At 45.6% G+C, this 26,977-nt stretch overlaps 1 protein-coding gene and 1 long non-coding RNA gene across 4 annotated transcripts in view; one reads left to right on the top strand and one right to left on the bottom strand.

The window, feature by feature from the left end:
- LOC122543594 (epithelial sodium channel subunit alpha-like) overlaps positions 1 to 13,364 on the bottom strand; it is an 18,354-nt gene extending 4,990 nt beyond the window's left edge. The window contains exons 1-7 of one of the 3 annotated variants that reach the window (XM_043682415.2): positions 13,231 to 13,364; positions 7,339 to 7,699; positions 5,849 to 6,146; positions 5,361 to 5,551; positions 1,508 to 1,611; positions 1,085 to 1,248; positions 491 to 589 (exon numbers count right to left, since the gene is read on the bottom strand). In XM_043682415.2, coding sequence (XP_043538350.2) covers positions 491 to 589; positions 1,085 to 1,248; positions 1,508 to 1,611; positions 5,361 to 5,551; positions 5,849 to 6,146; positions 7,339 to 7,697 — 1,215 coding nt within the window. In that variant the 5' untranslated portion in view covers positions 7,698 to 7,699; positions 13,231 to 13,364. Of the gene's footprint in view, positions 1 to 490; positions 590 to 1,084; positions 1,249 to 1,507; positions 1,612 to 5,360; positions 5,552 to 5,848; positions 6,147 to 7,338; positions 7,700 to 8,187; positions 8,342 to 13,217 lie in introns of those variants that run through there. The other 2 variants (XM_043682412.2, XM_043682414.2) reach the window with 2 other exon arrangements.
- LOC122543611 (uncharacterized) lies at positions 13,355 to 26,977 on the top strand. Its single transcript, XR_006310117.2, has 3 exons — positions 13,355 to 13,489; positions 18,324 to 18,538; positions 26,070 to 26,977. It is a non-coding gene; the product is annotated as an uncharacterized LOC122543611 (long non-coding RNA).

Genomic DNA, 26,977 nt, shown 5'->3' with positions numbered 1-26,977 from the left:
AGCAGCAACAGAAGGACCAGGAAACTGAGTAACAGGCCAGAGAACCTGAAGCCAGAAATTTGAAGCTTAGCAACTAGCCCAAGAGCCTGATGCCTAGGGATGCCATCTTCACCAATAGGCTCTGGAGGCTGAGGCCTAACAACATGAACCTCAGCAATCGGCCCGGGAGCCTGAGGCCTAGGAATGCAACCTTAGTAAGAGGCTGGGAACCCTGAGGCCAATGGAAGCCAGCATCAGCAAATGGCGCAGGAGCCTGAGGCCTAAGGAGGCCAATTTTTGCCATAGGCCCAGGAGATGAGGCTAAAGAACATGAATCTACGCAATAGGCCCAGGAGTCTGCGGCTGAGCAATGCCAACTTCTGAAAAAGGTGAGAAAGCCTCAGGCCTGGAGGCTTCGAGAAGGACTGAGCACATTATCATTAACCTGTTCCCCAACAATCACCAAATCTCCACAGACCGAGCTGAGGCAGCAACACCATGGCTCAGTTACCTGCTGGGTGTAGTCAGATTTGTAGAGATTATGAACTTTCACGTCAGAGCCATTCTCTGTACAGTCACTGTATGGCTGTCCAAGGCGAGATACCACCTCCTGAAACGGGGAGGAGAGAAATAGATCAGAACCAGGCTTGAACAGAGATAGAAAGAGAGAGAAGATAGGGAGGCCGGAGGAGGTGACAGAGATAGGGAGGGGGTGTAGGGGCCAGAGGTGGTGACAAAGATAGGGAGGGATGTAGGGACTGGAGAAGGTTACAGAGACATGGAGAGGTGTAGGGGCTGGAGGATGTTACAGAGAAAGGGAGGGGTGTAGGGCTGGATGAGGCGACAGATAGGGAGCGATGTAGGGCCTGAAGGAGGTGACAGAGATAGGAAGGGGGTGTAGGGATCAGAGGAGGTGTCAGAGATAGGGAGGAAGTGTAGGAGCTGGAGGAGGTGACAGAGAGATGGAGGGGTGTAGGGTGCTGGAGGGGATTACAGAGATAGGGATAGGGTGGAGGGGGTGACAGAGAGAAGGACGGAGAGAGAGAGAGAGGCAGTGGCTCTCAATGATGGAGGAGATGAGAGGCTCCCTCTCTCCATCCCTGACCTTCCTCATGCTGATGGAAGTCTCCAGTCCTGGGCGAACATCAAAGCCACCATCTTCCATGAAGGGGGAGCGACCGCGGGCATGAACCATCATCCGGGCTCCAGCTGCCGTCGACAGAAAAGGAATGGAGTCATTCTGTTCAATCCTGAGCACAAGGGACAGACCTGGGCATCACAGAGAGAGAGAGAGGTGGGGTAGAGAAAGAGGGGTGGGGGTGGGGGAGAGAAGGAGAGAAAGAGAGGGAGAGACAGAGAGAGAGCTTTAATCTATATCTGACCCCATGCTGTCCCTGTCCCTGGGAGTTTTTGATGGGGGACAGCATAGAGTGAGCTTTACACTTTATTTAACCCCTTGCTGTCTCTATCCTGGGAGTGTTTGATGGGGGACAGTGTAGGGGGAGCTTTACTCTCCAAGTTCACTCACCATGGTCTTTTCCAGCCTGCGAGGATTCCCATTGTATGCTGCTATTAATTCCATTGAAGGTGTAACAGTTTCCATAAATTGGATGGTGAAAAGATGTGTCAAAACTGGAATTAGTAAGAGAGATGGAGAAATCAGTGACATCCCTCACTCTCCATCTCTGTCATTCTCTGCCTCTCGGTGACCCCGTCTCTATCCCTCTCCCTGTCCCATTCACCCTCGAATAAATCCCCTCTCTCCCTCTGACTCTCTCCCTGCCCTCTCTCTCTGTCACTCCCTTTCTCCATTTTCCCTCCTTCCTCACCACCCTCTCTCACTCTCCTTCCCCTCTCCCTCATATCTCTGTCTCTCTGTCTGTTTCTCTGTCCCTCTCTCCTGGCTCCCTCATCTCTCTCTCTCTCTCTCTCTCTCTCTCTCTCTCTCTCTCTCTCTCTCTCTCTCTCTCTCTCTCTCTCTCTCTCTCTGTCTGTATCTTTCTGTCTCTCGCTCTTCTCCCTCACCTCTCTCATTCTGTCTTTCTCTACCTCTCTCTCTCCCTCACAGCTCTCTCTCTCTCTCTCTCTCTGTGGTTCTGTGCCACAGAAAGGGCACAGCAGACATGTGGACTCTGTTTAAGGAGCAGTTGTTGCGAGTGATGCATGAATTTGTTCATCTGAGACAGGTATGAAGGGGTAAGATTAAGGAGCCTTGGATGACGAGAACAGAGGATCTTCTCATCAAAAGGGAGAAGGCAGCTTATGTAAGGTGGAGGAAGCAAGGATCTAGCACAATTTTGGAGGATAACAGGCTTGCTAGAAAGGAGATCAGAAATGGACTGAGGAGAGCCAGGAGGGGGCACGAGAAAGGCTTGGCAGGAAGGATTCGGGAGAACTCAAAGGCATTTTACTCATACGTGAAGAATAAGAGAATGATCAGGGAAAAAGTAGGGCCGATCAGGGATAGCATAGGGAACTTGTGCGTGGAGTCTGAGCGGATAGGGGAAGCTCTGAATGAGTTTTTTGCCTCAGTTTTTACTAAGAAAATGGGCCTTGTTGAAAATGAGAACTTTGAGGAGCTGGAATATGGGCTTGAATAGATCAAGATTGATGAAGTTGACGTGTTGGAAATTTTGGCGAACATTAAGATTGATAAGTTCCCAGGGGCAGACCAGATTTATCCTAGGTTGCTCCGGGAAGCGAAAAAAGAGGTTGCTAAGCCGCTGGTGAAGATCTTTGCTTCCTCATTCTCCACAGGAGTCATTCTGGAGGATTGGAAGGAGGTGAATGGTGTTCCTCTTTTCAAGAAAGGTAATAGGGAAATCCCTGGCAATTACAGACCAGTCAGTCTTATGTCTGTGGTCAGCAAGGTTTTGGAAAGTATTCTGAGGGATAGGATTTATGACTATTTGGAAAAGCATAGCGTGATTAAAGGCAGTCAGCATGGCTTTGTGAGGGGCAGGTCATGCCTAACTAAGCTTATTGAGTTCTTTGATGAGGTGACAAGACAGGTCAACAAAGGTTGAGCAGTAGATGTGGTGAATATGGACTTCAGCAAGGCATTTGATACGGTGCCCCATGGTAGACTCATTTATAAAGTCAGGAGGTATGGGATACAGGGAGAACTTGGCTATCTGGATTCAGAATTGGTTGGCTGACAGAAAGAAGGGAGTGGTTGCCAGGGCTTTGTTTTTGGGCCTCTGCAGTTTGTGGTTTTTATAAATGACTTGGATGAGGAGATTGAGGGGTGGGTTAGTAAATTTGAGGATGACACAAAGGTTGGAGATGCTGTTGAAAGTATTAAGAGCTATTGCAGGCTGCAGCATGACATAGACAGGATGCAGAGCTGGGCTGAGAAATGGCAGATGGAGTTCAAACCAGATAAATGCGAAGTGATGCAATTTGGAAGGTCGAACTTGAATTCTGAATATAGGATTAAAGACAGGATCCTTGGCAGTGTGGAGGAACGGAGGGATTTTGGTGTTCAAGTACATAGATCCCTCAAAGTTGCCACCCAAGGGTTGCTCAGAAAGCATATGGTGTTTTGGCTTTCATTAACAGGGGGATCCAGTTTAAGAGCTACGAGGTTTTGCTGCAGCTCTGCAACACCCTGGTGAGGCCACATTTGGAATATTGTGTCCAGTTCTGATCGCCCTACCATAGGAAAGATACAGAGGCTTTGGACTGGACTGGAGGGTTTATCTTATGAAGAGAGGTTGACTAAGCTTGGACTTTTCTCTCTGGAGAGAAGGAAGAAGAGAGGTGACCTGATCGAGGTATTCAAGGCAATAAGAGGCATGGAAAGAGTCAATAGGCAGAGACTTTTCCCCAGGGCAAGATTGACTGGGATGAGGGGTCAAAGTTTTAAGATATTAGGAGGAAGGTATGGAGGAGATGTCAGAGGTAGGTTCTTTACGCAGAGAGTTGTGAATGCATGGAATGCATTGCCAGCGATGATGGTGGAAGCAGAATTATTAGGAACATTTAAGTGCCTGCTGGACATGCACATGGACAGCAGTGAATTGAGGGGTGCGTAAGTAAGTTTTTTTATTCTACATTAGGATTAATCCTTGGCACAACATCGTAAGCCGAAGGGCCTGTTCTGTGCTGTACTTTTCTATGTTCTATGTTCTTTCTCTCTTGCTCTCCTCCCCCACCCTCTACCCTGTCTCCCTTACCTCCCTCTCTGTCTCTCTGTCTCCATCTCTCTCTCTCTGACCCTTTTTCTGTCTCTCCTGTCTCCCTCACCTTCTCTGTCTTTCTCTCCCTCTCTCTCCCTCCCTCCCTCTAACCTGTCTCCCTTGCCCCTCTCTCTATCTTTCTCTCTGTCCCTTCTTTTTCTCTCTCCTGTCTCTCTCACCTCTCTCTCTTTGTCCCTTCTCTCTCTCTCTCTCCTGTCTCCCTCACCTCTCTCACTGTCCCTTCTCTCTCTCTCTCTCTCTCCTGTTTCCCTCACCTCTCTCTCTCTCTGTCCCTTCTCTCTCTATCTCTCCTGTCGCCCTCACCTCTGTCTCTCTGTCCCTTCTATCCCTCCTGTCTCCCTCACCTCTCTCTCTGTCCATTCTCTCTCTCTCCTGTCTCCCTCACTCTCTCTCTGTCCCTTCTCACTCTCCTGTCTCCCTCACCTCTCTCTCTCTGTCCCTTCTCTCCCTCCTGTTTCCCTCACCTCTCTCCCTGTCCCTTTTCTCTCTCTCCTGTCTCCCTCACCTCTGTCTCTCTGTCCCTTCTCTCTCTCCTGTCTCCCTCACTTCTCTCTCTGTTCCTTCTCTCTCTCTCCCTCACCTCTCCCTCACCTCCTGTCTCCCTCACCACTTTCTCTCCTGTCTCCCTCACCACTTTCTCTCCTGTCTCCCTCACCTCTCTCACTGTCCCTTCACTCTCTCTCTCCTGTTTCCCTCACCTCTCTCTCTCTGTTCCTTCTCTCTCTATCTCTCCTGTCGCCCTCACCTCTGTCTCTCTGTCCCTTCTATCCCTCCTGTCTCCCTCACCTCTCTCTCTGTCCATTCTCTCTCTCTCTCTCCTGTCTCCCTCACTCTCTCTCTGTCCCTTCTCTCCCTCCTGTTTCCCTCACCTCTCTCCCTGTCCCTTTTCTCTCTCTCCTGTCTCCCTCACCTCTGTCTCTCTGTCCCTTCTCTCTCTCTCCTGTCTCCCTCACTTCTCTCTCTGTCCCTTCTCTCTCTCTCTCTCCTGTTTCCCTAACCTTTCTCTCTCTGTCCCTTTTCTCCCTCCTGTCTCCCTCACCTCTCTCTCTCCTGTCTCCCTCACCACTTTCTTTCCTCTCTCCCTCACCTCTCTCTCTCTGTCCCTTCTCTCTTTCCTGTCTCCCTCACTTCTTTCTCTGTCTTTCTGTCTCTCTCTCTCTCTCTCTCTCTCTCCCTCACCTCTCCCGACAGGCGAAGCCGTTGAACCGACAATCCTGGACGAACTCTCCCATCCTCGCCTCGTCTGAGGGTGCTGCATCGAGGGAGATGCGTGCCATGAGGTTCACGTAGTGGAAGGTGTACCACTCCCTCAGGGCATCCACGCCGGACGAGTGCCAGTTGTAAAAGCAGTCTCCGCCGGTGGAATTGCACTGTGCATGGGGATCGGTGGGGTGTATGGAGAGGTGGGGGATGTGGGGACAAGGTGGGGAAAGGGTGGGGAGGGGGTTAGAAAAGAGAGTAGCTGAAAGCAATTGGGGGAATGCCTCACCCGCGACTGTCTGGGGTCTCCATGGTCTGGTGGAGGGCACTGGAAGGCATTACTGTGCCGCCCCACCAGGTCGGTCAACCGGTCGAAACGGGATCCGTGCTCAGCCGGGAAGAGGTTCTCGGTCAGGGCACCCCTGAACGATCTGAGAATGTTCTCTTCCCGCTCCACCAGAACTTACCAGCTCGAAGCCGATCTTCCAGGAGCTGTTTCGGGTCAGGGGTGGGTTGTGGGCCCAGGGATCGCCCTCGCCGCCGCCGCCACCCCCCCGCCGGGGCCCGATCTCCAGGGCCGGCGAGCCGTGCCGCCCCTCTGGGTTGATCAGCCGCAGGCCCAGGCGCCGTGGGATGGCAGCCCGGCGATCCTGGGTGGGTGGCGTGGCTGCTCCATTCCCGGGGCCCCGGTAACCGTACAGGAAGTACAGCGCCTCCCGGGTCAACAGGTCCAGTTCCCTCAGGTTGGCACTTACCTCCTTGTACCTGCAGGGGGCACAAATATATTCATGTCAGGTTTGGTAAGGGGTGGAGAGAGCTTTACTTTGTCGGGAGTGTGGTGCTGGAAAAGCACAGCAGGTCAGGCAGCATCCGAGGAGCGGGGAAGTCGACGTTTCGGGCCGGAGCCCTTCATCGGATTCCGAAACGTCAATTTTCCTGCTCCTCAGATGTTGCCTGGCCTGCTGTGCTTTTCCTGCAACACACTCTCAACTCGGATCTCCAGCAACTGCAGACCTCGCTGTCCTCTAGGAGCTTTTCTCTGTATCTAACCCCGTGTTGTCCCTATTCGAGGAATGTTTAATTGACACAGTGTAGAGGAAACCTCACTCTGTGTCTAACCCCGTGCTGTGCCTGTCCCTGGGAGTGTGTGATGGGGGGGGCCACAATGTAGAGTAGACTTTACTCGGTTTGCTACCCCATGCTGTTCCTGTCTGTGGGAGTGTTTGGTGGGGACTGTATACAGTAAGCTTTACACTGTAACTGATGCCATGCTGTGCCTGAGAGTGTTTGACGGGGGGTACAGTGTAGAGGGAGCTTTACTCTGTATCTAACCCCGTGCTGTCCCTGTCCCTGGGATGGGGGGGCAGTGTAGAGGGAGCTTTACTCTGTATCTAACCCCGTGCTGTCCCTGTCCCTGGGATGGGGGGACAGTGTAGAGGGAGCTTTACTCTGTGTCTAATCCCATGCTGTCCCTGACTTGGAAGTGTTTGATGGAGAGACAATACAGAAGGAGCTTTACTCTGTGTCGAGCCTGGTCTGTACTTGTCCTGGGAGTGTTTGATGGGGGAAAGAGTAGAGTGAGATTTTCTCTGTATCTAACCCTGTGCTGTCTTTGGTGGGGGGACAGTATAAAGGTAGCTTTAGTTTACGTCTAAGCCTATGCTGTACCTGTCCCTGGGAGTGTTTAATTGGGGGGGGGGGGGGGGGAGGGAGCAGTGTAGAGGGAGATTTACTTTGTATCTAACTCTGTGTGGTCCCTGACCTGGCAGTGTTCAATGGGGGGACAATGTAGAAACAGCATTACTCTGTATCTCACCCCATGCTGTCACTGTCCTGGCAGTGTTTGATGGGAGAGCAGTGTAGAAAAAGCTTTATTCTGTGTCTAACCCTGTTCTGTACCTGTCCTGGGAGTGTTTGATGGTTGGGGGTAGGGTTGACAGCGTAGAGAGAGCCTTACCTGTACGGGTTGAGAGTACAGATGGTGACAGCGGGGAACTCTATCTTGCCACTGTGGATCGAGAGTGAAATTTGAACGGGGAACTGTAGGTACTGCCGACAGATGAGGCCAAACTGCCAGTACATGGCACCCAGGGTGAGTGCCAGGATGGCTGCCCATAGGCCGGTTTTCATTCGATTGCCCTCAGTACAGATCAGCCTTACCGCCCCATGGATAGTGGTCGTGCTACAGAAGGTGCTCAGAGCCTCAGTGAATGAGGATGGCATCTTCAGCCAGCTTTTGGTCTCCTCCGTCGTCTTGGCCTCATCCCTCTCCTGGCTCTCCCCCTCGTCTTCCGGACTGCTCTCCTTTTCTGGCATCTCTGGGCGAGAGGAAGGGAGAGTGTGAGAGGTGTGTGTGTGTTAGTGTGTGTGTTAGTGTGTGTGTGTGTGTTAGACAGAGAGGGGTGGGGAGGGCATGGGGGTGGTAAGGGAAGGGGAAGGAAAGAGCGGGAGGGAAGATGGGAGAGAGAAAGGGACAGAGGCTGGGAGATAGTCACTGTCTCCCTCCCTCTCAGTGTCTCACTGCGATCGGCTCCTCGCTCAGACATGTTGCAGGGATTGGGGCTGGGTCAATGGGAACTGCCTCGCTCCCAATTCAAACCAGTGCAACCCAGACATGCCTGAGGCGCCCACAGGAAGAATGTAGAGAGATCGAGATGGAGGGAAGGAGAGAGACAAACAGAGAGAGCGAGAGAGAGAGACGGAGAGAAAGTCCCATTCACACACTGTCTGGCTTTTCCTCTCTGTTCCCCCATCTGAACTCTTTCTCTCTGTGTCTCTCTCACCCAGTCTGTGTGTTGAATCTCACCTGGATTTTTTAACTGTCTCTGTCTCTGTGTGTGTCACTCTCTCACCAGCGTCTCACTGCGATCCGTTCCTGGCTCAGACAACAAGCTGGAATTGGGGCTGGGTCAGTGAGAACTGGATTACTCCTGGTTCAAACCAGTGTAACCCAAACAGATGCCTGAGGGCAGTATGGACAAAAGATTGTAGAGAGATCAAGAGGGAGGGAGGTAGATAGACAGAGAGAGAGAGAGAGAGAGAGAGAAAGACAGAGAGAAACACACAGAGAGAAACAGAGGCAGACAGAGAGAAACACAGAGAGAAAGGGAAAGAGAGGCAGAGACAAAGATTCAGAGAAAGAGGGAGAGACAGAGGCAGACAGTGAGAGAGACACACACGCAGATGGAGAGAGAACAACAGAGAGAGAGATATACACATAAAGACACACACACACACACACAGACAAAGAGACTGAGATGCAGAGAGAGAGAGAACCAGAGAGGGAAAGAGCAGGGACAGAGTGGTGGGGGGGGGGGGGGTGAAGAGAGAGAGATACAGACTGAGAGAAGTAGAAAGTGAGAGAGATACTGACCGGGCAAAAGAGAGAAGGAGAGAGAGGAGGAGAGAAAGCAAGAGAGGGGAAATAGAGACAGTGAGAGAAAGAGAGGCAGTTAGATTATTCAAATGCCGATTGGCAAAATCTCTTTCAGATCAATGCAATTTTTATTGAGGCAGATCCACCCATCAGCATATTACAGGGCACTGTGCTTTGTATTTAACCCCATGCTGGCCATCTGCTGGGAATGTTTGATGGGGGGTGGAGGATGTGTAGTGTCAAGGAAGCTTTAGTCTGCATCTAAGCTGTATGGAGGCTTTTAGCCTCTCAGATGTAGATCGTGGTGGATACAAAATGCAGGTTAATGACTGTCCTGCTGCCTAGGAACCACAGTAGGCCTGTGGCCTACTTTCTCGATACATGATGGTGAAGACCAGAGATTGTTGGCTCCATGACATAGAGTCAAATGCCCAGAGAGTCGACACCCATGACGAGCATCAGCTCACTGATGTTATATAGTGTAGGAATTAAGATCTGTCTTCCTGGTTGGCTGGGGATTCGCTGAAGGCCGATTTTCCCAAAGCCTCAATAGGGTAGGCCACAGTATGGCTGAAGTCAGGGGAGGGGTGGGGTGGAGACCCGAAGAGAAAAACAAACTTTACCAGCACAGGAATTGAAACCTAGCCCAGTAGGCCCCATGGTATAAAAGGAATTAGTTTGATAGCCTGAGGGTGGTTCGTTTAATTTATACAGAATAACAGATACCTGGGAGGGAGTTACAAACTGGAATCTAATCGAGGGGTTTGAGGTCGTTTATATATAGAATAACAGATACCCACGATTAAGTTATAGACTGGAATCTATCCAAAAGGTTCTGGGTGGTTTAGAGATAGAACAACAATACCAGGGAGTGAGGTACAGACCAGAATCAATCAATGGGTTTATGTTCAGAATAACATGTACCCGGGAAGGTGTTACAGACTGGAATCTATTCGAGTAGATTGAGGTGTGGAGTGGGGGGTAGGATAGTTTATATACAGAATAACAGCTACCCCGGAGTGATTCACAGTCTGGAATCTATTCAAGGTATTCCAGATGATTTATATACAGAATAACAGCTCCCCGGGAGGGAGTTACAGACTGGAATCTAATCGAGGGGTTCGGAGTGGGGTTTATATACAGAATAACAGATACCCGGGAGGGAGTTACAGACTGGAATCTAATTGAGGGGTTCGGGATGGTTTATATACAGAATAACAGATACCCGGGAGGGAGTTACAGACTGGAATCTCATCCAGAGGTTCAGAGTGGGGTTTATATGCAGAATAACAGATATCCCGGAGTGATTCACAGTCTGGAATCTATTCAAGGTGTTCCAGATGGTTTATATACAGAACAACAGATACCCCGGGAGGGAGTTACAGACTGGAATCTAATCGAGGGGTTCGGGGTGGTTTATATACAGAATAACAGATACCCCGGGAGGGAGTTACAGACTGGAATCTAATTGAGGGGTTCGGTGTGGGGTTTATATACAGAATAACAATACCCGGGAGGGAGTTACAGACTGGAATCTAATTGAGGGGTACGGGGTGGTTTATATACAGAATAACAGATACCCGGGAGTGAGTTACAGACTGGAATCTAATCCAGGGGTTCGGGGTGGTTTATATACAGAATAACAGATACCCGGGAGGGAGTTACAGACTGGAATCTAATCGAGGGGTTCGGGGTGGTTTATATACAGAATAACAGATACCCCGGGAGGGAGTTACAGACTGGAATCTAATCGAGGAGTTCGGGGTGGTTTATATACAGAATAACAGATACCCGGGAGGGAGTTACAGACTGGAATCTAATCGAGGGGTACGGGGTGGTTTATATACAGAATAACAGATACCCGAGAGGGAGTTACAGACTGGAATCTAATCAAGGGTTTGGGATGGTTTATATACAGAATAACAGATACTCGGGAGGGAGTTACCGACTTGAATCTAATCGAGGAGTTTAATGGGACTTAATATTCTGCATAACGGATACCTGGGAGTGAGTTACAGATTGGAAACTAAGTAAGTGGTTCAGGGGAATTTATATAAGGAATAACAGATACCTGGAATATGGGGTATCTGTTATTCTATATATAAATGACCCCAAACCCCTTGATTAGATTCCAGTTTGTAACTCCCTCCCAGGTATCTGTTATTCTGTATAAATTAAACGAACCACCCTCAGGCTATCAAACTAATTCCTTTTATACCATGGGGCCTACTGGGCTAGGTTTGAATTCCTGTGCTGGTAAAGTTTGTTTTTCTCTTTGGATCTCCACCCCCCCGACTTCAGCCATACTGTGGCCTACCCTATTGAGGCTTTGGGAAAAATCGGCCTTCAGTGAATCCCCAGCCAACCGGGAAGACAGATCTTATTTCCTATACTATATAACATCAGTGAGCTGATGCTCATCATGGGTGTCGACTCTCTGGGCATTTGACTCTATGTCATGGAGCCAACAATCTCTGGTCTTCACCATCATGTGTCGCGAAAGTAGGCCACAGGCCTACTGTGATTCCTAGGCAGCAGGACAGTCATTAACCTGCATTTCGTATCCACCACGATCTACACCTGAGAGGCTAAAAACCTCCATAGGGAGTGAGTTACAGACTGGAAGCTAATTGAGGGGATTGGAGTGGTTTATATACAGAATAACAGACACCGGGAGTAAGTTACAGACTGAATCTAATCGAGGGGTTTTTGATGCCCCGCCTTTGACATAGGGGAGTCCAAAACGAGAGGATATGGGTTTAAGGTGTGAGGAGAAAGATTTGAAAAGATTCTGAGGTGTTTTAGTTTCACACAGAGGGTGCTGTGTGCATGGAATGAGCTGTCAGAGGAAGTGGTGGAGGCTGGTACAATTTCAACATTTAAGAGACATCTGGATGGGGACATGAATTACAGGTTTACAGGACCTTGGACCAAGTGCTTAAAAATAGGACCAGGTCAGAATGGGATGACTGATTGGTGTGGATGAGTTGGACCAAAGGGTCTGTTTCTGTTCTGTATGACTCTATGAATGAGTCCTTTCCCATACTCGGAGCAGGTGAATGGCCCCACCTCAGTGCGAACTTTCTGGTGCGATAGATTATAATTGATTAGATTCCCTACAGTGTGGAAACAGGACCTTCGGCCCAACCAGTCCACATCGACCCTCCAAAGAGTAACCCACCCAGACCCATTTCCCTCTGACTAATGCACCTAACACTACGGGCAATTTAGCATGGCCAGTTTACCTGCCCTGCACATCTTTGGACTGTGGGTGGAAACCGGAGCACCCGGAGGAAACCCACGCAGACACGGGGAGATTGTGCAAACTCCACACAGACAGCTGCCCGAGGCTGCAATCGAACCTGAGACCCTGGTGCTGTGAGGCAGCAATGCTAACCACTGAGTCACCGTTAACAGATTCCCTTTGTTTATGGGGCCTTTTCTCACAGTTGGAACATATTAAAGGTCTCTTAACTTGAGTGAAAGAGTCATGTTAGGTGAGATTGAAGAGTTGAGTGAATGAATCCCTTCCCAAACTCCTCATATTTCAATGTTTTCTCCATTGGGCTAATGTCCTTTTGACTTTCCGGACTGAATGATTGATTGGAGTCACATCAACATGCAGAACACGTGAACTGTGATTTTAGAATCTTAGATTCCCTACAGTGTGGAAACAGGCCCTTCGGCCCAACAAGTCCACACAGATCCTCCAAAAGGTGTCCCAGCCGAACCCATTCCCCATTACTCTACGTTTCCCTTTAACCTGCAAATCCCTGAACACTATGGACAATTTAGCATGGTCATTTCACCTAACTTACACATGTTTGGTTTGTGGGAGGAAACCGGAGCACCCGGAGGAAACCCACGCAGACACAGGGAGAATGTGCAAACTCGACACAGACAATAGCTCGAAGGTGAAATCAAACCCAAGTCCCTGGTGTTGTGAGGCAGCAGTGCTAACCACTGAGCTGCCGTGCTGCCCATCGGGTCCAGGTGACAAGTTTCTGAATTCGTTAGTTTCCTTCATCCAAAATTGACTCAAGTTCGTACCCACTCCTTGCTCACGGTCCATTCAGTGTTTAACTTTCCTCAGATCTGATGAAAGCTCAGTGACTTGAAACATTCACTTTTTCTCACCACATTACAAAACTGGGCAGTTTGGCTGTTTCATAGCGAACTACTCAAAGACAGATTACGTGCAGGGGGGCACTTTGGTGGGAGGAGTGCAAAAATCACTTAGTCCCTGGCGAATAAGGAAGTGAATGGAAAAGCAGAAACCAACCTCAGCTGTTTTATGACAAGCTGACATGTTTGACTCCTGTATTTTAAACTGTCTGCCTGGACCAGAGTGCCAAACTTGAATTTTCTTTCAAATTCATTCACACAATGTGAACGTTCTCGGCCAGAGTTTACTGGCCCTGCAACCCAGTTATAAGAAATATTAACATCAGCAACATCACCTGACATAATGACCTTGGTTCAGTTCTTCGTGTGATCCAGTGCAGAATATGATTACAACAGCAGAATCTGCCCTGGCCGTCACTTATGAACGTGCCGGTGTCTCAGCAAGTTGACTAAATGAGCAATCTCTCCCCGATTTGAAAATGCCTGGGTCTCAGCAGGTGGGATGACTGAATGAATTCGTTCCCTCACTTAGAGTGGCATCTCCCCATCTGATACATCACCGGACACTTTCTGAGCCTAAAGATCTCACAATGAGAACACTTGAAAGGTCAATGTGAACAATTTGATCGTCATTGAGCTGCGATTGCTGAGTGAATCTCCTCCCACACGTGAAGCGAACGAATGGTCTCTGCTGGGTGCGAATGCGCGAGTATATGAGTAAATGGGGCGAATCAATGAATCGTTTTCCACACAGACATACACACACCAAATAAATGTCCCCGGTGTCAGCTCGTTGGTGTCTCACAGTGGGACACAGTGAGTTTAGAAGATTAAGGGGAGACTTAATAGAGACGTACAAAATAATACATGGCTTGGAAAAGGTGGATGCTAGGAAATTGTTTCAGTTAAACGAGGAGACTAGGACCCGTGGACACAGCCTTAGAATTAGAGGGGGTCATTTCAGAACAGAAATGAGGACACATTTCTTCAGCCAGAGAGTGGTGGACCTGTGGAATTCATTGCCACGGAGTGCAGTGGAAGCCGGGACGCTAAATGTCTTCAAGGCCGAGATTGATAGATTCTTGTTGTCTAGAGGAATTAAGGGCTACGGGGAGAATGCTGGTAAGTGGAGCTGAAATGCGCATCAGCCATGATTGAATGGCGGAGTGGACTCGATGGGCCGAATGGCCTTACTTCCACTCCTATGTCTTATGGTCTTATGGATGAGCGAGTGAATTTCTTCCCACAGGTGGAACAGGTGAATGCCCTCTCCCCAGTGCAAACTCGCTGGTGTGTCAACAGATCCTGTTCACTTTTAAAGCCTTTCTCACAGGCAGAACATTTGAAAGGTCTTTGATCAGCGTGAAACCGCTGATGGCGTCTGTAATCGGGATAAACACCTGAATATGCTCACACTCAGGGAGCAAGGAAACGATCTCTCCCCACTGTGAATGCGTTGATGGACTTGCAAGTCAATTTTACTTTTAAAGCGTTTTCCACAGTCAGAACATGGGTAAGGTCTCTCATCAGTGTGAACAAATTGGTGTGTCAGAAGATGGGGGTGACACAATGAATCCCTTCCATACAATTCCTACAGTGTGGAACCAGGCCATTCGGCCCACCAAGTCCACACCAACAAGAGTAGACGAACCAGACCCATTTCCCCTTAATAATGCCCCGAATGTACGCGTTCCTGAACGCTGTGGATAATTTAGCGTGGCCAATTCTCACCCTAACCTACACATCTTTGGACTGCTGGAGGAAACCCACGCAGACACGGGGAGAACGTGCAAACTCCACACAGACAGTCGCCCGAGGTGGAGCAAGAGTGGGGACTGATCCATGTGTGCGTGTGTTGGTGTCTCAGCTGTTTGCTTTTGAAGCTGTTCTCTCGATCACAGCATGTAAAATGTCTCTGGTCAGAATGAACTGATCAATCAGGAGCTTTGATGAAGGATTGGACCGTTCCTGACAATCACGATCAGTGAACAGTCTCCTGTACACTTTGGTGTGTTTTGAGGCTGGATACGTTTGCAATTTTTTTTTTATTCCACACCCGAGGGGCACGTGAATGCCTTCTCTCCAGTGTGGAAACAGGCCCTTCGGCCCAACAAGTCCAGTGTGTCGGCGGTCATGGATATCCAGTTCGCACGGGTAATTGAATCGAGTCCCGCACTCCCCACATTTGCACAGTTTCTCCATGGTGCAAGTGTCCTTGTGACTCTCCAGGTTAATCAACTGAAGCCTTGCCCCTGCACAGAACATATATAGTCTCTGCTCACTGAAAACTAGGCGATTTATTTCAGGCTGCGTAATTACTCTCTTTTGAAACCTCCTGTCGAATCCACCAACACGACTCTCCCTGGGCAACACGTTTCCAGCTCTTAGCAACGCTCGGAGTAAACAAATTTCTCCTAGCTCTCTTGCTAATGATTTCGAAATTATGACCCATAGTTAGTGACCTACTGCCCTCAGGGTGTGAGAGCCGTGCACCTGTTAACGTTTTTCTCTATTTCTTTGCTCATTTCTACACAGAACTGTTAAACATGCGGTTTTTGTAATACAGCTGCTTTACAGTTCCATATCTTTGATCTCTGAAAAACCACGTTCATTTACACTGGAATCACAAAGGAGAATACTTTGTTTTCTTTTTTTTAAAAAAAAAAGGTAAATCCCTCTCCCTTACTCTCTACTTCTGACTATTTTTCGTGGTTTCTCTTTCAATCTGTCTCAGTGTGTCAGATTGTCTCTTTCAGGAACCATGTTGATTTTTGCAGGAACTGTTCTGCCTGTTTATGTCTCACGGGATTTTGCTGCCCGTATATCCCTAACTTCCTCTCCATTACTAATTGCTTTCGTTCACCCTGCTCTCTACGGACATTGCTGAACGTTGAATAATTCCTAGGGTGCCTTTCTGCATCGGTTGGCCTATTATTTCTGGATGCAGTCACAGGCGGGTAACTGACGGTTTCAAGTTCTCGTGCCACCCACCCGTCATAAGTAGATTTGGCAACACAGAGGTTATAATCCAGTTCGCTGATTAATCGTGCATGTGGCCTACATCAACTTGCTTTACTGTGAATATTCACTTCAAAGCACTCTCACGGTGGCACAGTGGTTAGCACTGCTGCCTCAGAGCGCCAGAGACCCGGGTTCAATTCCCGCCTCGGGCGACTGACTGTGTGGAGTTTGCACGTTCTCCCCGTGTCTGCATGAGTTTCCTCCGGGTGCTCCGGTTTCCTCCCACAGTCACAAAGATGTGCAGGTCAGGTGAATTGTCCCTAGTGTTAGATAAGGGGTAAATGTAGGGGTATGGGTGGTCGGTGGGTCGGTGTGGACTTGTTGGGCCGAAGGGCCTGTTTCCACACTGTAAAGTAATCTAAACTGTACCTCTGCCCTTCTCCTTCAGAATTGCACTGGATGACAAGCCCCAGCGCCTCACTGTTCTTTGTCAATCCCAGAGCAGAGCATGCTGACACACACAGTAATCAGAGTAAAAAAATCCAAACACGAAAGCGCTGACGCAAGTTGCTGAATTATGTCTCAATAAAATAGTATTTCAATTGAAAATAAACAAAACAAAGCTGTTTAGATATGTAAGTCATTAATAAAAGCACGTTCGAGAACTTTGAACATGCTTTTCCTTCGAGTATTCATTAACTTTCTTTCAAACAGTTAGAAATAGTATGAAATATGATAGTATATGATAGGAGCAGTAGCAAGGCTTGCCCCCATCATTTCGTAAGATCATGGCTGATATGTTTATGTTTCAAATTCCGCATTCCCATTTGCTAGCGATCACGTTTCATTCTCTTGCCCAACAAGAATCTGTCCACCTACTTTCTTTAAGTATTTAATATTCCTGCTTGCACTGTCCTCTGAATCAGGGTTCCAAAATTGAACCAACCGAAACATAAAACCTTCCTTGTCTCTGCGCGAAAGCACTAACTACCACTTTGATAAATGATGGTCCGCATTTGTGGACGAGGAGAAAGTGAGGACTGCAGACGCTGGAAATCAGAATCGAAAAGTGTGGTGCTGGAAAAGCACAGCCGGCCCGCGGCATCCAAGACGCGGGAGACTCGACGTTTCGAGTATAAGCTGTTCATCAGGAATCTGACGAAGCGCTTATGCTCGAAACGTCGACTCTTCTGCTCCTCGGATGCTGCCTGAGCGGCTGTGCTTTTCCAGCACCACAGTTTTCGACAAATTTGTGGACTGACCAAATAGACAACATATCTTTTGTGTGCAAACCTTGCCAAGGTCATTTTGGACCTTGTAAACTTAAATCAAGTCACCGCTCGCTGTTATCAGCTTCAGTGGCAATGACTCTCTGACATTATAAATGCACATTTCCAACCTATACTGATAAGGCGCTCCACCCTCTTCAGGTCTTAATCTTCTCTGAACCATTTACACTAAATACTTCCTTAGAAATGCCCACACAGTTCTTTCTCATAGTCACATCAATGCTCTGTAGAATGAAATCACATTATTCTTACGTTCGTGTTCACCTGGTCTGCTAATAAAGGTTAGTATCTAATTTGCCTTTCTGGTTACTATCTGTACCTGGTTACTGACTCTGTGTGATTCTTACACGTGAATAGTTAAATTCCTCTGAAACATTGCATTCTGCAGTCGTTCTCCATCCTGCAATGTTTCACATCATTTTTCCCGACACATTTTGGTGTTGTCTGCCATACTTTCTCTCCCCTCATCTTGTCGAATAATTTAAATTGTGAATCATTAAGGTCCCAACGTAGAACCCTGCCGGATACCTCATGTCACATCCTGCCAATTGGAAAACTCTCAGTTTTGTTTTGCTGTTTTCCTCCAGTCGGCCACTTTCATATTCAAGCTAATATGTATTTCCTGCATCAAGAACTTTCATTTACTGCAAATACCTTGTCCTAAGCCTCTGACAGTCCGAGTGCAGTGTGTCTGCAGGTTCTCCTTTTATCCATGACTCATGTTGTCCCTTCATGAATTCCAACAAGTTGGTTAAATATAAGTTCCCTTTAATGAAACCACGTTGGATCTTCCCAACTATATTGAGTCTTGTCCACGTGGCCCGTTAAAATAACTTAAAGAAATGAGGATGCTGGACATCTGAAACGAAAAACATGAGTTCCTGGAGAAACCAAGTAGGTCTGGCAAAATTTGTGGGGAGAAAACAGAGTCAATGGTTCAAGTCTGGTGATTCTTTATCATAATTCAGTTTTGATGAACAGTCACTGGACTGGAAACGCGAATTCTGCTTTCTCCTCACAGATTCTGCCGGAAGTGTTGTTTCTCCAGCCATTTCTACAATGTCACAATCTCTTTAATGATCAATTACAACACCGTCTCATGACAGACGTTCATCTAATTGACATAAAACTCCTTATTATCTTTGCCTCCCTCTTTTCTTGTTCAGAAAGGTTATATTTGTTGTTATCCAGTTACAGGGAACCTTTCCTGAATCGAAGGAATTTTGGAATTTTAACATCAACCGATCAACTTGCTTTTTTAAAAATCAACCTCTTTTAAAATTCTTCTCTGTGAAATTGGAACATAGTAGAATTCTAAAGGACCTGAAAAATCGGGGGATCACTCTCCAGGAACGTCTCTCACACCAGGTGAGAGAATCTGAATGGTTCCAGCATTTTGGACAAAGGTAAGATGAAGTTATGTTATTGTATCTCAGACTGTTGTAGGTATTCAGCAGCTGAATCAACATATATTCTAATACTAAAAGAATCAAAAACATGGGAATAGTATAGGATCTTGGCGTTGATATAGATTTACCATAACTGAATTGAAATGGGGAAGGCTGGAAATTTGGAATGGCCTGCATTTGCTTTTTCCAATGTTATCAACTTGGATTTTTAACAATCATGACTCAAAACACAAACAATAATCCACGTTTATCCAGTGTGTTATAGCAGACTGACTTCTCTTTGGAAAATAAAATGGAAAACCGATTTTTTTTTGTTTACCCATGCTCTTTTTCAACATGGAGTTACATGATTTCTAAACACCCTATCTGCATGGTTTTTGACCAACATGTTGCCGAGAGTCTGACACTTTTGACATACCAGAAGTCTCTTTGTACCAGAGGTCCTGGTGTTCAGTACAGTACTCAGTAATTGTCATCTGATTCAGTGATGGAAGTGATAATTAAGTTAAAAATGTGATTGAATAATAACAACAATATTCTCGCGGTCATATAAAGCATACAATAATGACCAAGTGGTGCAGATGTTGAAATGAATATTCTAGAACCATAAGTTGGAACAGCATTATAGCAGGTATGACAATTGCATTCTGCTCATGAATGGATCTGAATTGTGTGTAACAAACATCATGGTTGTCAATAGTAATCAGGAAATAACCAGTTTGTTGTTTGCACCTCATTGATTGCTTCCTGCATTTTATGTTAGGCAAATCACTAGCTACACTGTCTGATCTATCTTCGATCACACAGCAATTGAATATTATTGCTCTCAGATACGCCTTTATGAACAATTCACACCGATAGGTGATCATTTCATCCTTTAGACATAAGTCAGGTGACAAGGAACACTCGCCAGGTCTAGCATCGATTGTAACAGCACATACATATTACAAACGTGAAACCTGCTCAATAACAGGGAACAGTTCTATCTCACAGTGCAATGTGTCATTAATTTGATTTCGTATGCATATGCATCAATATTGCGCCTTCAAAGTTTAACCAATAAAATATGCAAGACTGATATCATAATTGAAAAATAAACTAAAAATTATGAAAGAGCTTGGTAGTATCGATGAGAAATATATGCTCCACCTTCATGAGTTTCAGAATGACAAGGAATAATTGACAAAACCATCAAGACATTTATTAATCTACTGAGAACTTAGATCCACTGAAGTAATTATCGTAGATTCGTTTAAAGAAATCTAAGTGAAATGTTTGAAACAGGAAGAGACAGAAAAGATACGATTAGCTTTAAGTGATGTAATGTGCGTGGAGACTTGTGCAGAGAGTGAACATCAGCACGGACTAGTTACAGTTCCTGTGCAAGACATTCTGTGCAATACAATTTCAGCAACAGAGCAGTGAAATGCATTGTTCTGAGTAATGGAATCTTTGTAAAGTCTAGTGAATGCTTTTCAGGACCAGGTTTTTGAACTGTTGTCTCGTTCATTGCTGGCACAGTGAGTGTTTGGATTGCACATTAATAGACTGCCGAATCCTTCATCGTTGTCCTTCTGAACGCGAAGTAGCCTGCCCTTTCGTTAATTTCAAGCACAATCTCCCATCGACCGACCACGTTCTTGCCGTTTTCTCTGCTGGTCAGGACCCACTCCGGCCTCCCATCTGCTGTCAGCTTGTACCAATGAAAGGCTGATGCCTTGGAGCTGGTGAAGTTGTAATCAAACTGTGCTGGGTCTCCCAGCTTAACTGTTTTGGAACCGGGCCATTGCAATACTTCAATTCCAAAGCCACTGCCTGGGGAAACATGAAGAATATTTCTGCTAATTAAACAGGAAACGAAGAGGTCGGGCTGCTTTTGTACAAGAAAATTTCAGATCAACAAAAGTCGAAAGATGCAGTGCATTTTTCCTGTTATGAAACCCCATTATTCATTGAATATGCAAGATGTAATTATCACAATACAATATTTTGACATTCATTATTTCAATGCTGTCTTCCTTAATGGATAATGCATTTCTTCAAGGGATGATCTTTGTGCAAGATGATACCGCCAGGTCATACTAGGAGTATATTAGATATCGTTTCAGAATCGTTATATACAGACAATATTAATGCCCAGTGTTTGAAATGAGATATAGAATGCTCACAGGAGATGAACAGGAAAAATAAATGCATTGCACGCATGGCTGAATCTCTTAAAAGTAGTGAATGACAGGTTATAGTTCTTTCATGAAAGCTGGTGATGGATCTGTTGGTGAATTCCTGAGGTATCTTGTAAAAGCAGATCGAGCGCCGCTACTTCCTATCCGTTACGTCACTGGTTACAGGAAGAGGAGGAGAGAAACAAGGCAAGAGATACGAGAATTATATCAACAGCAAATATTTCAGTATATAATGTGGCATGCTACAGAAAATGAACACGGTTGTGTCTAAAATAAAACACACGCAGTTCATGTGATGATGAAAACTGCAAGGCGAAAGTTGTCCCGAAAGTTCTCGGGTTATTTAAATTGCAAGTGCTTGCAGAAGCGAATGTATAAAGCCAGGCAGAATCTATGGTCAATCAACTGGTTATTCCAATCTTCTTCAGCTTTTATAGGTTTGAGAGTTCAATAAATTCAGACTGCAAACTCTCTCCACCGTTTTAACACAGATATTACTCCTCAATCGTTGTCTTAGTTTTCAAGATGTTCTTTTCGTCAGAGCTGATACTTATTCTGTTGTCAACACGTACAACAGTGTTGATCGATTAGTTATCCTCCTTATAGCCATTATCACTGCTTCTGACTTCTGTTTATGGAATATTTGGTTTCTAATCTCACTCGCCACTTTTTTTTATTTGTTGAACATCCTTCTGGTTCACCTTTCCTCCCCTGTTTAACAGTATTGAAGTTAATACTTTACCAGCTCTTCAGTTCCAAAGGAGAATCAAATTGGACTGGAAAAGTTAATTCTGTTTTTTTTCCCCTTCTCTCCATTGTTCTTGCAGACATGTTGAGATTTCCCTTGACTTGCACCTTAAATTTCAGATCCCCAGTACCTGTTGTCTATTAGTTTTGATCAGAATTGGCTCTGGTTCGCTTATCATGGTGGGAGAGAACACGTCCTGTTATATCTCCAGGGGTCCCTTGAACAATTTATAATATCACATGCAACCCCCAAGAAAATTCGGTATACGAGCACGCCATTAAGTCACTCTCGCCTGCTTTGCCACTTGGTCAGATTATTGTTGATCTGAATCCAAGCTCAACTCCACATCTCCACGTTTACCTTTGATAAACACTGGCTCCTTACATCAGATCAAGGCTTGTTTATCAACGTATTGAGAACTGCCATGGTTTATACGGGAAACCGTTTCTTCAGTTATTGTAGCATGAATTCCCTACTCAGTTTATTACATATTAGGCGTCTCATTTTATATTTTGCAACAGCTAACATTTACATCACTGCATTGTACCCAATTCTGTTAATAATAATAACGTAAGCTCTACCTTGTTATTGTGACACTATGCTGTGTTTCTTTTAATTCATGAATAAGTCCAGCCTTGCTATTAAATGATGTCTCAGTGAGTACTGAGCCAAATAATATCACTGTTTATGTTACACAAGATTATGAAGTGGTAACGTTTTTTTCAGACTGTCCCTCATTCTATTTGTATAACATGCTATTTCTTTATTACCGTAATTAACACATCTCTTTATGCTACAGATAGAGGTGTGTTACATAGAAACAAATAGTACGTAGAAAATAGGAATGGGGTAGGTCACTTGCCCTTTAGAGCTTGCTTTGCCATTCAATATAATCATGGTTGATCATCCAACTCAATTCAGCCAATTCAACGTCCAAGGTTTTACACTATGCCCTGCGATGCCATTAATCCTAACCCATTCTGAAAACTTTTAACACTTGCACCTCAACTGCAATCTGTGGCAAAATAATTTTACAGGCTCACCACTCTCTGCATAGAAAATATTATCTTCGTCTCAGTCCTACATCCGACCCCCTAGCCTTACTCTGTTTCTAATCGCCTGTTCATCAGAAACATCTCCCTGTGCTTAGCCTGTCGAATCCTGTTAGTTTGTTATAGGTTTCCATGAGCTCTCTCCCCTATCCTGTCAATGCTTCCACATTTGAGTGAATGTAGTCATAGTTGAGAGTGTGTTGCTGGAAAAGCACAGCAGGTCAGGGAACATCCGAGAAACAGGAAATTCCTGATAGAGGGTTCCAGCCCAAAACATCGATTTTCCTGCTCCTCGGATGCTGCCTGACTCGCTATGCTATTCCAGCAACACACTCTCAACTCTGATCTCCAGCATCTGCAGACCTCACTGTCTCCTGGTTGATTTCAGTTTTACTGCAAAGCCTCTTCCAAGGATGCCTGCCTTGAAGAAGTTCTCCTCCTCTCTATGCAAAGATGTCAGTGAGTCTCTGTCTCACTGTACTCCCCAAGTCCTCTCCTCTGTCCTTTCCTGCTGAAGGGCTCTGGCCCAAAATGTCACTTTTCCTGCTCCTTGGATGCGGCCTGACCTGGTGTCCTTTTCCAGCAACACACTCTCAACTCTGATCTCTAGCATCTTCAGACCTCACTGTCTCCTGACTGTAGTCATAACTGTCCAGTTGCAATTCATACGCCAGGAATTAATTTAGTGAATTTCCATAGCCTGAACATCTCCTTTCTAATGAAGTGACTAAACCTGTACACAGTTCTCGAGACATGTCTCACCAAGGCCCTGTAAAATTGCAGCGAGACCTCCCCCATTTGTTCTCCAACGCCCTCACTTTCAGGCCAACATGCAATTTGCATTATTCACCGTCTGCTGCACCTTCGTATTACTCGACTGCTGTACAAGGACATCGAGATGGTGATTCGGAGCTAGCAGAATGGGCTGAACGACCTCACCTGATATTGTATTGTCAATTGATCTATTTTTTGATAGAAGTGAATGAACAATCAGTGGAGTTGGCTCAGGTATGGCCCGGTGATGCATTTAAATAATACTACCCAATGGTCAAATGATAAAGATTAACATCACTATAACAGAAAGAGATATCAGTAGTGGTGTAGCCTGAGCAGGTTTTGTGACATCGTACTGACACCGACACTGCGAAAGAGATGGCCTCTATCGTTCACAAAGGGGTCAACATCTTCAGCAAAGCAAAGAGGCTAGTGGGGATACTGTCAGGCTGGAATTCAGAGGGAATTTGTTATTGTGCCTTGGACACATTCTGGCAGCGATTACCCAGTGCTGCCCTTTTGCAGATTGTATTAACTTCTTGTTGTGTGGATGAAACGCTTGAATCGGTGGGGTTCGGGGTGGGGGTGGGGTGGGGTGAGGGTTGCTTCCTTTACACTTTTATGGGTCAATAAATCACACATGGACTGTAGCCCTTCCAAGGCAACTCAACACCAGCTTTTTGGGGACAGCCCGGGGTGGTAATAAATGTTGTCCCAGCCAGTGATTCCCATTTCACATGTGGCAGGTGGGACTAGATTGGATTTGGATATCTAGTCGGCATGGATGTGTTGGACCAAAGGGTCTGTTTCCGTGATGTACATCTCAATGACTCTTTGTCTCTAATAAAATCTCATCATCGATAGACAAATATATTCTCCTGGAAGTGAAGTGAGGAAGAAGACGCGCATATTTTCCATGCAACAAAAAATTACGATGGACAAAGCAGTACTAAGTCCATTCAAATAAACTCGTGTTTTCACATGGGGGTAAACATATCTAGAAAGGGAGACAGGGAAAAGATGTTAGGCAGAGACAGAGCGATAACATGTAGATGTAGAGAGAAAATACAGAATAACTATAGATGGAGAAAAATAATGAAGAAGATGTAATCATGGAGATTAAGAGGTAAGGATATTATGAAAGAAAACATAGTAAAGGCCCAGGCATGCATATTTCCTTGAAAGTGGAGTCGCAGGTCGATAGGAAAATGAAGAAGGCGTGTAGTATGCTTTCCTTTAATGCTCAGGGCATTGCATAGAGCAGTTGGGAGGTTATGCTACCGCTGCACAGGACATTAGTCCACTTCTGGAATATTCTGTGTAACTCTGGTATCTCTCTAATAAGAATAATGTTGTGAAACTTGAAGGGGTTCAGAAAAGATTTGCAAGGATCTTGTCAGGGTGGAAGGTTTGAGCTATAGGGAGAGTCTGAATAGGCTTGGACTGTTTTCCCTGGAGTGCCAGAGGCGGAGGGGAGGGGTGACCTTAAAGAGGTTTGCAAAATCATGAGGGGCATCGATAGGGTAAATAGACAAGGTCTTTTCCCTCGGCGAGGTAGTCCAAAACTAGCGGGCATAGGTTTAAGGTGAGGAGGTAAAGATTTAAAAGGGACCTACGGGGTAACATGTTCATGCAGAGGGTAGAGTGTGTATGGAATGAGCTGCCAGAGGGAGTGGTAGAGGTTGGTATACTTACAACATTCAAAAGGCATCTGAATGAGTATAGGAATAGAAAATGTTTGGAGGGATATGGGCCAAGTGCTGGTAAATAGGAATAGATTAGGTTAGGATATCTGGTCAGAATGGGCGAATTGGACCGGTGGGTCTATTTCCGTGTGGTCGATCTCTATGACTTTATGCCTGACACTGACAGAGAGGGGGAGGGTATTAGATGAATTTACATCGAGGGAGTCAAAAGCAGCAATACGAAAACAAACAAAATTAAGAAATTGAGAAATTTAAATTAAAGCAAAGGAAATATTGAGTGAATGAGAGAGAAACATTGAGGCAAATTTCGAGGAAGATGCTGAGGCCTCAAATGTGACACAAACGGTGAGTGAAATGACGTACAGATGGCGACAAAGTTTAATAAATGAAGACAGAATGAATGAGATTAATAGATTAATATAAAATGTCGGCAGAAGCCTGCAAGTATTCAGACTGAGAGACAAAGTGTAAGAAATGAATAAACAACGTAAACCGAGTAGAAGAAGCAAGAATATGGCGACAAAAGCCATTTCTATAGTTGAAGTAAGAGTTCTTTGAAGGGATAGAGAATGTCTTAATATAGCATTGTATGTGGCACGCATAGAATGAGTTCTGGGAAGAATGCAACTTGCTAGATTACTACAAGATCAAAATAACATGGAGTCACCATAAGCGTGCATCGTGCAGTCTGTAAACTATAACGTGGCAGAGCTCCACCTGTTGGCGATCTGAAGTCTATGTGCATTAGCTGAAACATCTTCAAATCCTCAAATCAATGAAGAATGTTGATGCGTGATTATTTCAAATTGGTCTTGTTGTCATTGTTTCTATATATTCAAATGCATGGAGGCACTGGGCATTAAAATAAACAGATAAGGCGATCGAGTTAGGTGGAACACATTTTCAGCAATATAAAATCACAAACATGCAGTGATATGGAAACTATTAACCCTCATTTAAGTATATCCAATCTACTCTAAGGTTTTGATGGAGTTTTTCTGTTTTAACCTTGTTATTAACATGTGGCGTTTATAATGTTTCTGCTCTCGTTACTTCCACCAATAGAGAACTTTGGTTAATTCGATGAAACTGAAGCAATGATGGAAGAACTCTCACTCTTTACAGTCTAATCTTTCAAACAACATAGAAAAGGAGAAATACAGGAAGTGAGAATATACCAGAACTCGATTATTAATGCCTGAATGAACAAACCCTATTGATAAGCTCATGTCTATGGTCGTAAATTGATAAAGGCAACACTATCATCATCAATGTGTCCAACAATGAGGCAACTCTCTCGATAAGGACACTGCCTGTGATCTGTCTCAAAGTATTTTCATTCAGTAGCAGTCAGCTGACTGTGTACTGATCTCATAAGTGCAACGGGGCACATAAGGAATGAAAGTGAGAGCAAACTGACACACAACAGCAGGATGTTGAGACTGGGGGTGTAGAAAGAACTTATTAATATTTCCATCTCCACTTTTACAAATAGGAGATCGAGGATGCAACTAATCAGTGTCTGGTTTGTTTGGCGACTATTTCTGACTGGTAATTCTGGACAAAACACATTACAACCTGAGCAGTGTCTCAGGTTAAATTTTGAACACAAGTCCACATGATATTTCCTCATTAGACATTTTCATATTCGAGCCAGGGGACTTCTGTCACTCAGCCACTTTCATCAGAAGTTAAGAGAACAGATGCTAACTTTATGCTGTACCAACAAAGCTGCATGGAATTGTTATTACTTCCTATGGTATCACCAAAAACCAAACACACAGCCTGAGCTCGTTCTCTTATGAATACTCCAACGATGGTGCACAAAGCAGAATCTTCTAAAATCCTTTTCATTGCTGAGCTCCAGCCCTTGAGAAAATTCAGCAGTTTAACGATCTCAGATCTGCAACGAAAAGAAAAGAGAGAGAGAAAAAAGAAAGAAAGAACGAAAGAAAGAAAGAAAGAAAGAAAGA

Source organism: Chiloscyllium plagiosum, unplaced genomic scaffold, assembly GCF_037043375.1.
Source record: "Chiloscyllium plagiosum isolate Xiang-an unplaced genomic scaffold, Cpla_swu_hap1 HiC_scaffold_27, whole genome shotgun sequence".
NCBI classification, from domain to species: Eukaryota; Metazoa; Chordata; class Chondrichthyes; order Orectolobiformes; family Hemiscylliidae; genus Chiloscyllium; species Chiloscyllium plagiosum.
This window is presented reverse-complemented; position numbering and strand designations above follow the sequence as displayed.